The sequence below is a fragment of the Geosmithia morbida genome (assembly GCF_012550715.1).
Source record: "Geosmithia morbida isolate 1262 chromosome Unknown scaffold_8, whole genome shotgun sequence".
Lineage (NCBI taxonomy): Eukaryota > Fungi > Ascomycota > Sordariomycetes > Hypocreales > Bionectriaceae > Geosmithia > Geosmithia morbida.
In genome coordinates this window covers 777,398-791,148 of record NW_023336195.1, presented here as the reverse complement: position 1 = coordinate 791,148, position 13,751 = coordinate 777,398, and the positions used below count along the sequence as shown (strand labels likewise).

The 13,751-nt window shown below is 56.1% G+C and overlaps 3 protein-coding genes across 3 annotated transcripts; 1 reads left to right on the top strand and 2 right to left on the bottom strand.

Moving 5' to 3' along the window:
* Window positions 1-2,801: 2,801 nt before the first annotated feature.
* On the top strand, window positions 2,802-5,177 carry GMORB2_7481 (endopolyphosphatase; the record flags this gene model as incomplete). The annotated part of the gene is made up of 2 exons (XM_035469446.1): window positions 2,802-3,021; window positions 3,103-5,177. 2 exons carry the CDS (start codon window positions 2,802-2,804, stop codon window positions 5,175-5,177), a joined length of 2,295 nt encoding a protein of 764 aa, XP_035321141.1.
* Window positions 5,178-6,899: 1,722 nt separating this feature from the next.
* Window positions 6,900-8,411, bottom strand: GMORB2_7480 (Fungal Zn(2)-Cys(6) binuclear cluster domain; the record flags this gene model as incomplete). The annotated part of the gene is made up of 2 exons (XM_035469445.1): window positions 6,900-7,628; window positions 8,061-8,411. Coding segments are annotated over 2 exons (1,080 nt in total), but the record flags the coding sequence as incomplete, so codon positions are not given.
* A 1,185-nt stretch (window positions 8,412-9,596) lies between these two features.
* On the bottom strand, window positions 9,597-13,184 carry GMORB2_7479 (Protein of unknown function (DUF1765); the record flags this gene model as incomplete). Its single annotated transcript, XM_035469444.1, has 1 exon — window positions 9,597-13,184. The coding sequence occupies one exon, from the start codon at window positions 13,182-13,184 to the stop codon at window positions 9,597-9,599; it is 3,588 nt and encodes a 1,195-aa protein (XP_035321139.1).
* Between the last annotated feature and the right edge of the window lie 567 nt (window positions 13,185-13,751).

The following is a 13,751-nucleotide window of genomic DNA, read 5'->3' as shown; positions in this document are numbered from 1 at the left end:
GCCTCCCTCAAACATACGGCTGTGACATTTGGTCTGGCAACCGAGATCCGGCAAAAACCCTCGTACCTAGAGAGGAAAAAGGACGGCACGAGGCACAGGAGGGCAATTGCTGCCCCCTGTGTATAAGGGACCAAGGTTGCGTTGATGATGGAAGGGAAGAGGGAGAAGGGAAAAGAGGCGTGAAGCATTTTTATTTTTATTTTTTTCTTGGTTGATGCCGAGGGATAATGTTTTTTCCGGGCCCGGTGTGATACTGGGTAGGAGGCAAATCTACGAACGACTATCACTAGTGTTGATGGGCTCTTCTCCTTCTCTTCTACAACCATCAACATCGTGGCGTTATAGACTAGCTCTTCTCTCTCTCTCTTCCTATTGAGTGTCATCACCTCTGATATTCAGAAGCATAGGCTATATCACCGTGGATCAAATGCCGTAGACGACAGAAACTGCGCATTACTGCTCTCTCCTCCAGGCTCCAGTGTAGCTGCCTAGAAGGACGGACCATGGCACCTCTTCTTTGATCTTACAGGGAACGCGCAACGGCGATACAGTAGGGCATCTGGAGGGGTACACAGACACAAGCATCTCTTCCTCTCCCACCATTGTTCGGATTCGAATCTCTGTATGGTACTCGTCTTTCAATGACAGTTTTGGCGACGATATCGAATTTGACGACGCCAAGGTCTGAGTCTACACGGACTCTGAACTTGGCAACATGATCGACCTTCTCCCCACCTTGGCCACTGACCCGAATACTGTCCCATTGTCCTCCAAGTATCTGGCCAGGGGATATAGGCCGGAAGATTTGCGAGATGCTGTGGAAGCTGCAGGATTCGCATCCCAGCTGGGCCTTCGCGTCCCTGCCATTCACTGAACCATTCAGGGGGAGCAACACAGACGATCGATGTCGCTGCATCATGGATCGGACTCATGGAACGGGAAAGAAAAGACAGGAAAGGGCCGTGACGCCTGCCTGAGGTCGGTGTTTTCGTACAGCGGCCCATCTGTCCTGACGCACCACAACTTGACGCCTCGCGACTTGATGGTCGACGCTGAGGGACGGTTGTGGATTATGAAGTGGGATCTTGCGGGGTTCTACCCCGACTACTACGAGTATGCGGGCATGCACAACCTTAACCCCCGGCGTGACGGGGTCCAAGACCAGACTTGCATTGTGGAGGTGGGATATCGCTGCGTGGATCGCCGTCGGATTTTTTCTACGGTGACCAGTTGAGGTGGCTGCGGGAGAGACGAAACAGGTAGGTTCACGTGCTTCCGCTTCGGACGCCAATTTACTATACGGACTTGTGGGTAACCTTGTGTTGCGGCTTGATGCTGAGCAGTGACGGATGGCGGACATGCCAAGTGCAAACACGAGACGGGGCAGAGAAGGAGTGAATACGTAGTCAGAGGATGACGGAAGGGTCACGAGCATAGACGCCACTGACGGGGAGAAGAGGGAGAGCAAGCCTGGAGCAGCGCATATTGTACTAGGATGTGATTGCTCCCACAAGTTGTGTGGCATGGCTCGGGTGTCGTCTCAAACCCTTGGTCTCTTGTTCTAATCAATCACGACGCATGCACTCCTCCCATGCATTGGTTACGTCGAGAAGAAGGGCCTCTCCATTTGACTTCTGGTACAAGACTGCATCCATCAAGGGACATGTCTTCTCTCTTGTGATAGAAACTCGAGAAAGACCTAAAGAGTGTCGCGTGTTGTCTTAGTGGCGGCTCAGCCGGCGATGCTCCTTGGGTGGCCGCAACGTGTGGTCAAGGCTGACAGCAGATTGGCTGTTCAGCAGAGCGGTAGATCGATCGCGTCAGTACGGAGTACGAGTACGAGTACGTTCACTGCACGGGAGAGCAAGGAGTCTATGGTTGGTGAGTTGCGCGGGGAGGCGGGGAGGGGGAACAGGTGATATGGGGGGTCTGTCTGACTTGGACGGTTGATTCTGAAAGGGGGGGGTCATGGATCGAAGGATGGGCTCGGTATACCATATTCGTAGAGGGATATGGGATATATATGTCGTACTGGTAGTAGAAGTACGCGTGGGTTTGATTATCCCTGACGTCCCTGACGTCCCTGACCATCTTTCCTTTATTCCTCGTTGTTTCTCTTCAACAAGTCTTGCGGCGTTGCTGGGAGTATTACATAAGCCTGCTCACTCTCTGATACAATACGAATACGAACATCGAGAGTCTGGCCACTGACTGGTAATACGTCATTAGACGTAAAATTTACCGTCCAGACCATCATCAGCTGCGTGAGACGCTCCGAGGATCCCCCCTGGACTCATTGGGGAAGAAAACCAAACAACCAACCCCCCCCACCCCCAAAAAAAAAAAAAAAAAAAAAAAAAAAAGACCCCGAGAAGCCTAAAATCTCGATTGGCAGTTGGCAGTTCACAGCTCAGCAGCTCAGGTACGCACCACCTGACAGACCTGGAAGACCTGGAAGACCGAACCAGCTTCTATTACTTCAGCGTACATCATCAACCCATCAGGGTCCTCACCTCGTACCTTGACTGACGTCTGCAGCACCCGTCTTTCTTCTTCTTTCATTCCTCCTTCATCCACACATGTCAACGCCTTCTTTCTCGCATCTTCCACCTTATTCGCCTCATCTGTTTCAAAAGGCCATCGGCTTCGTGTGTGCGTGCATGTGGGTATTTTCAACTTGGATACTCCCCCACATGCGCGCCTTTCACTCTTCTCTCTGTGTGTGAGATTCACGGATAAAGAAGAGGCAGAGGAAAGCATTGGTCGGCTTGGTCGCCCTCCTCTGCAAGCAATCTGCCGACATGCTTCCTCCGAATGCGCCTAGACGTCTGCCGTCACTCGTATCCTTTCTGGCTCTTGTATTCGCTGTTGTCGCGTCGCCCATCGACAACGCTCAACAGCACGTTTTACAACACGGACATGAGCAGCAGCAGCAGCAGCAGCAGCAGCAGCAGCAGCATGAGGCGTCTGCTGTGCAAGGGACCCAGCGCAAGCTGACTGGCAAGTTTCTGCACATCACCGGTACGTCCTCGCCGTCCTGCACAGTCCTCGGAATGGCACGACCTCCGGAGCTCCTTCTCCTGACAACGCGATGATGCACAGATTTCCACCCAGACCTGTTCTACAAGGCGCATACGTCGCCTGGGAAGAATTCCGCCTGCCATCGGGGACGCGGCACCGCGGGCGTCTACGGCGCCGAGATCACCGAGTGCGACTCCCCCCTGGCCCTCATCAACGCCACTTGCGACTGGATCGCCGGCAACATCAAGGATGACATCGACTTCGTCGTGTGGACCGGCGACTCGGCCCGCCACGACAGCGACGAGAACCACCCCCGGTCGACCAAGGACGTCCTGGCCACCAACCGCATCCTGGCCGACAAGCTGGCCGAGACCTTTTCCGACCCCGACAGCGGCCGCCTCGCCGTCCCCGTCGTCCCCAACCTGGGCAACAACGACTTCCTCCCCCACAACATCTTCTACCCCGGCCCCAACCGCTGGCTCGAAGCCTACACCGACATCTGGCGCCGCTTCATCCCCGAGAGCGAGTTCCACGTCTTCGCCTTTGGCGGCTGGTTCCTCGTCGAGGCCATCCCCGGCCACCTGGCCGTCCTGAGCCTCAACACGATGTACCTGTTCGACCGCAATGCCGCCGTCGACGGCTGCGCCAACCCCTCGGAGCCCGGCTTCCAGCAGATGGAGTGGCTGCGCATCCGTCTCCAGCAGCTGCGCGAGAGGGGTATGAAGGCCATCCTCATCGGTCACGTGCCCCCCGCCAGGACGGACGGCAAGCAGAATTGGGACGAGTCTTGCTGGCAGAAGCACACCCTGTGGCTCCAACAGTACCGTGACGTCGTTACCGCCTCCCTCTACGGCCATATGAACATTGACCATTTCCTGCTGCACGACAGCAAGGACATTGACATCCTGGGGACCGATGCCACCGCACAGACGGAGGCCCTTGACACCGACGAAAAGGAGGTTTCCGTCCAGTCCAAGGAGGACTACCTCCTCGATCTGCGGAGGATATGGTCGAATCTTCCGCTCTCCTCCATTGAGGGACTCACAGACGACGACGACGACGACGACGACGACGACGGGGATGACGCTCAAGTTACCGAGAATGACGACGTAGACACCTACAGGAAGAATAGGGAGAATAAGAACAAGAAGCACGGAAAGAAGAAGCATGACAAGAAGCTCAAGAAGATTGGCGGCAAGTACGCCGAGCGCTACAGTCTGTCACTGGTCAGCCCAAGCATCGTCCCAAACTATTTCCCCACCATACGCGTCTTCGAGTACAACATTACCGGTCTAGAGGATACCCCTGTCTGGGCCGATACCTTTGGCCTCCCCTCGTCTTCCGATCCCCCCTTGCCGGAATCAGAAGTCCGGGCAGAGGAGGAGCTAGCCTCGCCTGATGATCAGCGGGAGCTCAAGAGAGACGGAGGAGAAGAAGACGAGGAGGAGACACTCAACGGCGACGACAACGACGACGTTGAAGCGGAAGAGAAGGAGAAGAAGAAGAAGAAGAAGAGCAAGAAGAACAAGAAGAAGGGCAACAAGGGCAACAAGGGCAAGAAGCCGAAGCAACCTCACCTGATCGTCCCAGAAGACCCTCCCAAGGGGTCTACACCCGGCCCCGCATACTTTCCCCAGCCCCTGACGCTAAAGGGCTACACACAATACTTTGCCAACCTCACCCACATCAACAACGTGGTTGAAGATCTGGACGAGCCTCTTTCCTCTTACTCTCGCCTGAAATCGAAATCAGACACAGGTTCAGACTCGGACTCGGATCCAGATGACTTGTCCTCGCCGGGAAAGAAGCAGCCCTCCCCTCGCGAATTCAAGTACGAAGTCGAGTACGACACATACGAGGACAAGCTCTACAGACTCAAGGATCTGACCGTCCTCAATTATCTCAAGTTGGCCTATAAGATGAGGGAATCTGAACAGGGACAAGGGTCATCTGATGTACAGGAGGAGGATCTTGATGATGATGGTGATGATGATGATGTCAACGATGTTGACGTTCAGAAGAACAAGAAACACAAAAAGGGGAAGAAGAAGAAGAAGAAGAAGCATCATAAGAAGGACAAGAATAAGACTTGGCTGCACTTTTTGGATCACGCATTTGTTCGGACGGTGCCCAAGGAGGAATTGGAGAGGATGTGATTCTTTCCTTTCTACCCTCTTCTCTTCTTTTCCCTCCTTCTGTTGCTTTTCGTATCATGTTTTCCTCTGCTATTGCCGTTGTTATTCTCATGCCTTGTTTGATACTTTGGTCCTCTACTTTGTTTACTGGGATATTCTTTGGCGTCAGGGGAGAAGAAAGGGGGAAGGGGTATGTTGAGGCGTTTATTGGAGTGCATCAGCGTTATTTCTCAACACACATACATGCATACACACACACACACACACATATATATATATATATATGTCATACAAAGCTTATGAAGAATAGTAGAGAAGAGGAAGACGCCTGCAACATGTTTACTGTTTCCATTTGAAACAAACAATCTGTCCCTCATCATTCGGTTCACTCTGCCTTGCTCTTCCTACTCCCCTCAACAGGGAAAGCCCGGTGAATCCATCATGACGACAGACACTCGGCAAGTGTGTGAAGAGATGCCATGCCTCATGTCGTGCGTCGTTACACTGCCCATCTTGGTTACTTTCACATCCGCACTTGCATCTGCATCCGCATCTGATCAGTCGACATCCTCTCGGTGGCGCTGTGACTATCAAGAGGTTGAACAGAAGACAGCAACACGCCCTTTATATGTATAGAGAATCTATATCTTCCCATTTGCAGAAAGTTCAAGTTCAATCTACAGTACAGAGTCGATCTACAGTAATATCTAGGAGAAGATGACGAGGATCGGAATGACGACATTGACGACCAAGACTTCGACACTCAACGTCGGCGAGCCGGGTGTCCCGTCTGAGACGACGCTGGCTTGGATTCCGCCCCCGCTTACCGTGACGACTGGGTCAGCTACGGATACAAAGGTGAGTTGGGGGGTAGAAGCAGAAGCAGGAGACAGAAGAGAGAGGCAGAAGTAGAAGAGAGAGAGAGAGAGAGAGAGATAGAGAGAGAGAGCTGACGAGAGGGGTGGGGGGGAAACAATAACTAGGAAACGAAATTCTCGACAGACATCTCCATCACATACAAGTACGTCACATTATCCCTCCCTATACAAGCCCGCCTCCTCCGTCCTGACGAGACAACAGCAAAGGTGGCACACGCAGTGCATCGACGCGCAGCACACCAGGGAGCAGAGACACGACGGCATATCCGTCAACATCATCCGGATGCCCGGGGATGGCACCATCCTCGAGCACCACCCATCCCTCCCCCCCTGCCACTAGCAGCGCCCCTCCTACTACGAGCAGCGACGCTCCCGACCCTACCGTCCCTGACGGTACCACACGTCCTGGGACGACGGCACGGCCTTCACAAGGGGACGACGACGACGACGACGACGAGGCTGATTCTGCTCCGCGTATGGGTCCTGGGTGGGTGCTCCGTCTGGTAGCAGTGATTCTGGCTGTGCATGTGATATTTGGTCGTACCTAGAGTGGGTGATTACGAGTTCTTGGTACAAGGGTGGGACAATCTGTGCTAATTGTAGAAAGTTGGGTGGTATTGAATAACTTATGAAGAGGGGGGGGGGGGGGGGGGGGGGGGGGGGGGGGGGGTTATTGTTTTGATCTTGCTCGCCTATGTACGAATGTATATGTATATATATATGGTTGCTTCAAAAAAAAAGAAAAAAAAAAAGGCGTGCTGATAACAGAAAAAGGAGAAGAAAAAGAGGAAAGCGTGTGCTGGTAAATGAGAAAGAAGAAATGAAAAATAAAATGAATTTAAAAGAAATCACCATCCATCATCCATCATCCAACTATCAACGGCGCATTAGCCTTCTCGGGAACCATACCGTTGAACGCACCAGCATGCACCATGATGGCCTGCCTGACGCCCAGCTCCTTCCCTGTAAGCGATAGGAGCTCCCAGGCCGTGTCCTCGTGCGCTTCCGGCGTGGACGGGATCGTGTACACAGCCGTGAGGGGCCACACGAGCCTCGGCGCCTCGAGGAGCGTGCTGGGCGACCTGACGGTCTGCCCTCGTAAGTGTGCTAGCTTCCTCGTTGCCGAGCTCAGGATCCTGGCCGACCCGTCCTCGACCCTCTCCAGGTACGCCACACTGTGAGCCTGAATTTCAGCAGCAGAAGCAGCAGAAGCAGTGTCGTCGTCGTCGTCGTCGTCGTCGTCGTCATCGCTGCAGCCACCGCCGGTATAGTGAGCGAGATAGTTTGCCAGTAGGTGAGCGACGTGGTATGCCTTGATCATGCAGGACTGGTACATCGACATCCAGAAGACGTCGATGGACTGGCGGCCCAGATGCGGCCTGGAGGCCAGCCGGGCTTCGAGCTCGTCCCCGGCGCGGGGCAGCTCGGTCACCAGCCCGTCGTACCGGGACGACACGGAGGCGCACCTAGTCACGTAGATGCTCGTCACGATGGGGAGCCACTCCAGATCCAGGGTGGAATCCCTGAAAGCCGTGTCGAGCCAGGCCATCGCTTCGGGGGGGCATTCCGAAGTTGTTATGACGGCGTCGATCTGCTGTATATATATATATATGTGTGTGTGTGTGTCGGAGCGGTATTTCAGTCTCATATCACTCCGAGGGTTGTTGGACAAGAAGGAATAACGAGGCGAAGATATAGAAAGAAGATGTAAGAGAGAGGGGGGGAGAAAGACGGAAAAGGAAGGAGAAAAAAAACAGGCAAAGGAAGAAAACATACCACGATAGTAAGAGCAGACCAGAAAGCTGTTCTACCCATGGGCGTATCCCTATTCCTGCCCCCTCCCCCCCCTCTTCTGGAGGATACTGTACAGTCCCCTGGCATGCAGATGCCACGGGCTGGAAACCTTCTCCCGACCGATGGACCCGACGAGCAGCTCGTAGTCTGCCAGTATCCACACGGTGGCGAGGACGTCGTCACGCAAGAACCCCCCCCCCCCCCCCCCGGGCTCCCGCAGCGCCTCACCTACCGCCCGGAGAGTCCGGCCCATGTACCCGGCCAGCTCCGACCTGGCCCCGGCCGGGGATCCGCCGTCGATCGAGGTCGGGTGCCCGACGTTGATGGTGTAGGCTCGGGAGGATAGGTGGGCGGCCCAGACCAGCGGACCGTCGGTCGACGACCCGGACTCCATGCTGCTGTACAGCTCGCTGGCGAAGCTCAAGGCCGAGTAGGCGTCCGGCAGGATGGGGACCGAGTGTACGGTCCAGTGCTCATACAAGGGTCTGCCGAGCTGGAGAAGCTTCATCTGCATGGCTACCTGGGGCCCGTCACCTTCCCGTGCTCTCGATACTGCTGCCGCTGCCGTGTCGTCGTCGTCTTTCTCTGTCGTGATTGACCATGCTGATTAGGGGGGTTGATACTGGAGGAGGAGGAGGGGGGGGAGGGAGGTTTGTCAGAGATCAGAGGTCTGTTCTGTTTTCTTGTTTATATAGATATATAGATGGCACATCTTCATTCTCCTTCTCCCTCCTTATATCCCCTAAATCCCTCTCCTTTTTTCTTCTTTTTTTCTCTCTCCCTCCCACTTCACTTCTTTCGTCTTTTGACCTACCTTGACTCGTCGTGATCTGCACAAGTGACAGTCTTGGCTTGGCTTGCCCGTGTTGGGCATGTTGGTGGGAGAAGAGTACCAAGGATATCAAGACAGTGAGCGTGATCAATCGAGATCAGACATGGCAGAAGACGAACTCGTTCACTATTCACAAGTAAGAAATCATGCGACGTGATCTAATAAGAGGGAAGGGAGACGGTGTGTAAATGTATCGCGATACTGCGTATACCTTATCGGGCTTGATCACCTTAACCCTCTTCATACCTGCGTGATGCAATCATCATCACTCTTCAACACTCATCCGCTCTACTCTTCTCTTGCTATATACAGATTAGATCATACGTGAAGTAATGTTTAGGATACTTGCCGTATGGGAAAACCCGCCCCGAAAAAGAGAAGAGAAGGTTATCAATCCTTGAGAGTTTTCAAAGCTTTCGAACCAACAGCCATGCAGCTCAGAGACAAGACAGACAGTACTCTGAGTACAGGACTACTACTCTCTAGGATCAATAAGGGATATATATATATATGGTATAGCAAGAGAGAATTAATCTTTGAAGAGGAACAGGTGGTACATTTACTTTCTTATTTTCCAAGTACCCATTGGTAGGACGCACACACACACACACGCACACACACACACACACATAAAGAGGGGGGAAACTCCATCCAACGCCATTCCATGACCAGACAAAAAAAAAAGAAAAAGAAAAGGACTTTCAAGCAGACAACGAAAGGAGTTGAATGAAGAATGAAAAGAAGAATAAGAGAGAGAAGAGAAGAAGAAAAAGAGGTGGTCAACAGAACTCAGCAAGTCACCATTCCTTCTTGGATGACGAAAGAACAGAGCACATCTTGGATATCGGACGCAGTGCGGAGAGTGTCGTGACGGTTGTAAGCATAGTAGTAGTGAGATGACGACGACGGTCAGCGGTAGCCGGGCAGGTTCCGCCTCTAGCTACCCAGCTTCCGGAGGCTCTCCACCCCGAGCACGGGGACCTCAACCTCCCCCAGAGACGGGACACCCTCGTCGCACCGCCTGTCGACGAAGCTGTTGCATTCCCACACCACCTGCGCCCACTCTGACAGGGATCGGCCGCAGTAGGCTGCGTTTCTCGCCGAGATACCCAGCGGCTTGATGGGTTCCGTCATCTGCTGCTGCTGCTGCTGCTGCTGCTGCTGCTGCTGCTGATCCTGGTCCTCGTCGCTCGCATCGCTCTTGCTCGAGTTCTCATCGTCTGCTTCAGACTCGGCCTCGACCTCACCAGCTTCCAGGCTCACCACGGCCTGCGTGGGAGCGGGGAGACGAGGACGGGTCAGCATGCGTTCCCGCGGCGACACGGGCGGTTGGTGCCACGCCAGGAAGAACTTGAAGATGTACTTTTGCTCGTCGTACACCGGCTCCGAACAGGTCGAGTCCGACTCGCTGGGCGTCGGCGACGTCCCAGACAGCTTCGACGCCAGGCTGCTGCCGCCGCGCGACCTCTGCTCCGCCGTCACGCGACGGGCCGTGGCGAAGTCGTCATCCCACGTGCCCTTCTGGCTCCGGCTCTGGTTCTGGGCCTTGGCCGATGACTGTCCGCCGCTGGTGAAGGAGAGCACCTTGCCCAGCAAGGACGTCTTCTTCTTCGACTCGGATTTCGGCGTCGAGAGCCCGGCGATGTCGTCGGCCGAGAGGACGTTGCCTCCCGAGCTGCGCGATAGCGAATCAAAGTTGACAAACAGGCCCGGCTGCGGCTGGTTTACCTCGTGTCGGATGATCATAAACTTCTTTCCCGGCGTCGGCACCATGGGGGCCGTAGACGGGGGGCTGCGGCCCGCCGCCTCGGCCGTCTGCTTGAGGTACAGGTAGTTGGCCCACGTCGTCCTCAGCCGGTCGGCGACGACCCTGAAGATCTTGGCATCCACCTCGTCGGCGCCGCCCTCGAAACGGCAGATCCTCCAGCACAGCAGGCGGTGGTAGTAGGCGCGCACCATGGGGCACCAGTGCGTGAAGAAGGTGGAGAAGACCTCCTCGGTCAGGAGCCAGTCGAGACAGATGTTGGCCTTCCTCTCGCGGTCCCTGGCTGCCATGTCCCAGATGGTGTAGATGAAGGACAGCATGCGGACCTCGGACATGGTGTTGAGCGACGAGAAGATCCTCCTGAAGACGTCGACCCAGAAGGGCCAGTCAATGTACTTTCTCGACCCGACGTGATCCTCAAAGTTGCTGTAGATGGCCAGGGCCTCCTCGAGGAAGTCGCACAGCGTGAAGCAAGCCGGGTTGTCGTACTGCGACGTCTTGCGCACCGCCGCCTTGACCATGGCGAAGCAGGCCTCGGCAAACGTGTGCTGCGCGCCGTCCCTGTCGAGGTTCTCGTCCGTCAGCATGTCCCTGAGCAGCAGCACCAGGCTGTTCTCCGCCATGCCCTTCATCAGGTTGGTCGGCGGCATCGGCATCGCCATGGCGGACGCGTCGGCGCCGGGCAGGGCGGCGTCCATCACGGCCGGCCCGCACATGGCGGCCTGGCGGTGGATCGTGTCGTCCAGCACCGACAGGAGCTGGGCGTGGACCAGGGCGAAGCCGGGGGACCGGGCCTTCTCCTTGAGCGGCAGCCCCGCGGGGATGAAGTCGTCGGCCAGGATGTGGAACTGCTTGTAGAAGACGAAGAGCAGATCCGTGTCTCGGCCCTTCCACCGCGACATCCACGGACCCGTCCAGGCGACCCTCGAGATGATGATGGGCAGCTGCGGGATCCTCTTGAGCATCTCCCACGTGGTCATGGGCGACGTCCAGCCCAGATGTGCCAGGCTGGGGGGGAAGAGAGATGCGAGCTCGTCGCTCTCGCCTCCATCCTTGCGCGGCAGACCGAGCTCATCGGCGGCGCGGCGGATGAGGCCGGGACTGAGACCCCAGAGGCGGACGAGCATATCGGCGGCTCCCGGGAGGAAGAAGTAGGCGTAGGCGCACGTCTTGCCGGCAAAGGTGACGAGGGCCGGGGCGCAGTAGCGCATGGTCATCTTGTCGACGGCAAAGGCCAGCTGCTTGGCGATGTTGGTGATGAACATGGTCCTCACGTTGTGCTCGGCCGAATCGTCCAGGAAGGAGTCGTCGGAGCTACCGGTGGGCCGCTTCCTCAGCCTGACGCGCTCCCTGTGCGGTCGCTGGTTGAGGGGCAGGAAGTTGGTCGTGGTCTGGCGCCACTCGGACCGCAGCATCAGCGTCGTCAGGGTCTCGAGCATCAGGGGCCGGTCGACGCCGGGGACGGAGCTCAGGCCGACGCCGTCGACCATCTCCAGCAGGCTGGTCCACCAGCTGCCGAGGACGGTGGCCCTGCGGTCCAGGTCGGTGGGCAGCAGCCTCTGGGTGGAGGAGTGGTCCATGGTATTCCGCAGGAAGGGCAGTACGATGTTCTGGATCTGAACGATGCGCTGGGGCACCGACTTGCTGGCGAAGTTCTTGTGCTCGACCTCGAGCGTCTTGAACGAGGACCACAGCGGGTCGCTGTTCTGGGACAGTCTCGACATGTCACTTGAGGAGTCGTCGCTGGCGGCGGTGCTGCCGTCGTGTGACGTGTATTGGGAGTTCTGAGTATCGGTCGTGTTGGAGATGGGAGGTGCCAGGCTGGCGGACGAGGCGAAGCTGGCATTGTCGGAATCGGTGAAGGGGACTGGAATGGCGGCGCCGCCGACCTTGTTCATCGAGACGGGCTGCTTCTTGGGCTTCATCCTGCTGAAGTAGGAGCCGGCGCGGCCAAAGGTCTTGGACGACTCGGACTTGGTGGGGGGGCGGCCGGGCTGGGGTGCGGCGCTAGCGGTACCGGTGCCGGCGGTGCCAGGAGCCGCGTCCTCAGCCCGTTCGCGATGCTCACCCTTGCTCGGGCTGGCCTTGCGTTTGGGGGATGAGGAGCGGGAGGGTGAAAGCCAGGAGCGTTTGGTGAAGCCGGAAAAGCTCTCCGACACGGACAGGGTGCGTGAGGATGCGGACGAAGGGGGGCGAGACCCCTGTCGTTTACGCGAAGATGGTTTTCCTTCGGCTGCACCGTATCCTTCCTGGCCATTGGGCATCCGAGACCGGTGCTCATCCGCCAGAGGTGAGGGGGCTGGTGGGAGCTTGGAGGAGGACATGGAGCTGACGAGCCACGACTTGGGCCTATCCATAAGGGAGCCCGTTCGTGAGCGGCGTATAGGTGGTCTGGTAGCGAGGGCGGAGAGGGAGGCGTTGGCGTCGGAGACATCAGCGTCGGAGGCATCAGCGTCAGAGGCAGGTTCGGGGGGGGCATCGATGGTGACAGGCACCGGCTCGGGTTCAAAGGGCTCGTCCTTCTGCTGGGGGGAGGGAGGTGTGAGGGTCAGGGAGGTGTCGAGCTCGAAGTGGTCGCCGAACGAGGGGAGGTCGAAGTCGAGGTCGGTATCGGTATCTGGGCGGGGATCATTATGGGCGAGGTCGTGGTTGTGCGTGCTATCCTGCTCGCCACTGTACTGGTAAGGGGAGTGCACCGATATGAGCTCTGGTGTCGAATGAGATCTGGACAGGTGCGAGGATTCCATGGCCGGAGCCATGATGATGGTGGAACCGCTCATTTCATGGCAGTCCGGTGAAGGCGAGATAATGCGCGAGAGGAAGTTGAAGATGTTGGACAAAACAAAGAGAAGAAGAAAAAGGATGCGAGATGGAGGCTGCTCTGGCGATGATGGTTATATATATATATATATGAAAAAGAAGAAAGAAAGAGGACTGAAGAAACAATGATGAGAGAAGAGAAGACACGAGAGAATCTGCGGCAGTTGCGGCCGGAGTGGTCGGAACCGAAAGCTTCTTTCTCTTCAATTATTCCTCTCGTCTGGTTCAACTCATGGCCTTTGATCTACCCAATATTGTAAAACCCCAGCGTCGGACGTAGTGAAGAGAGACGGGCGGGATAGAAGAAAGTCGAAAAGAAAAAGAGAGGCAAGGATGATGATGCTGATGATGTGTGCGTGCGTGTGTGATGGTAGGTGGGGGGTGCTGTATTGAGGTGGAGAGGGGGGGGGGGGGGGGGGGGGGTGTGCGCAAAAAAAAGGGAAGAAGAAGAAGAAAAAGAAAGAAGAAAGAGAGGTGAGACTCAATTCAACATGACTTCCGTAGCC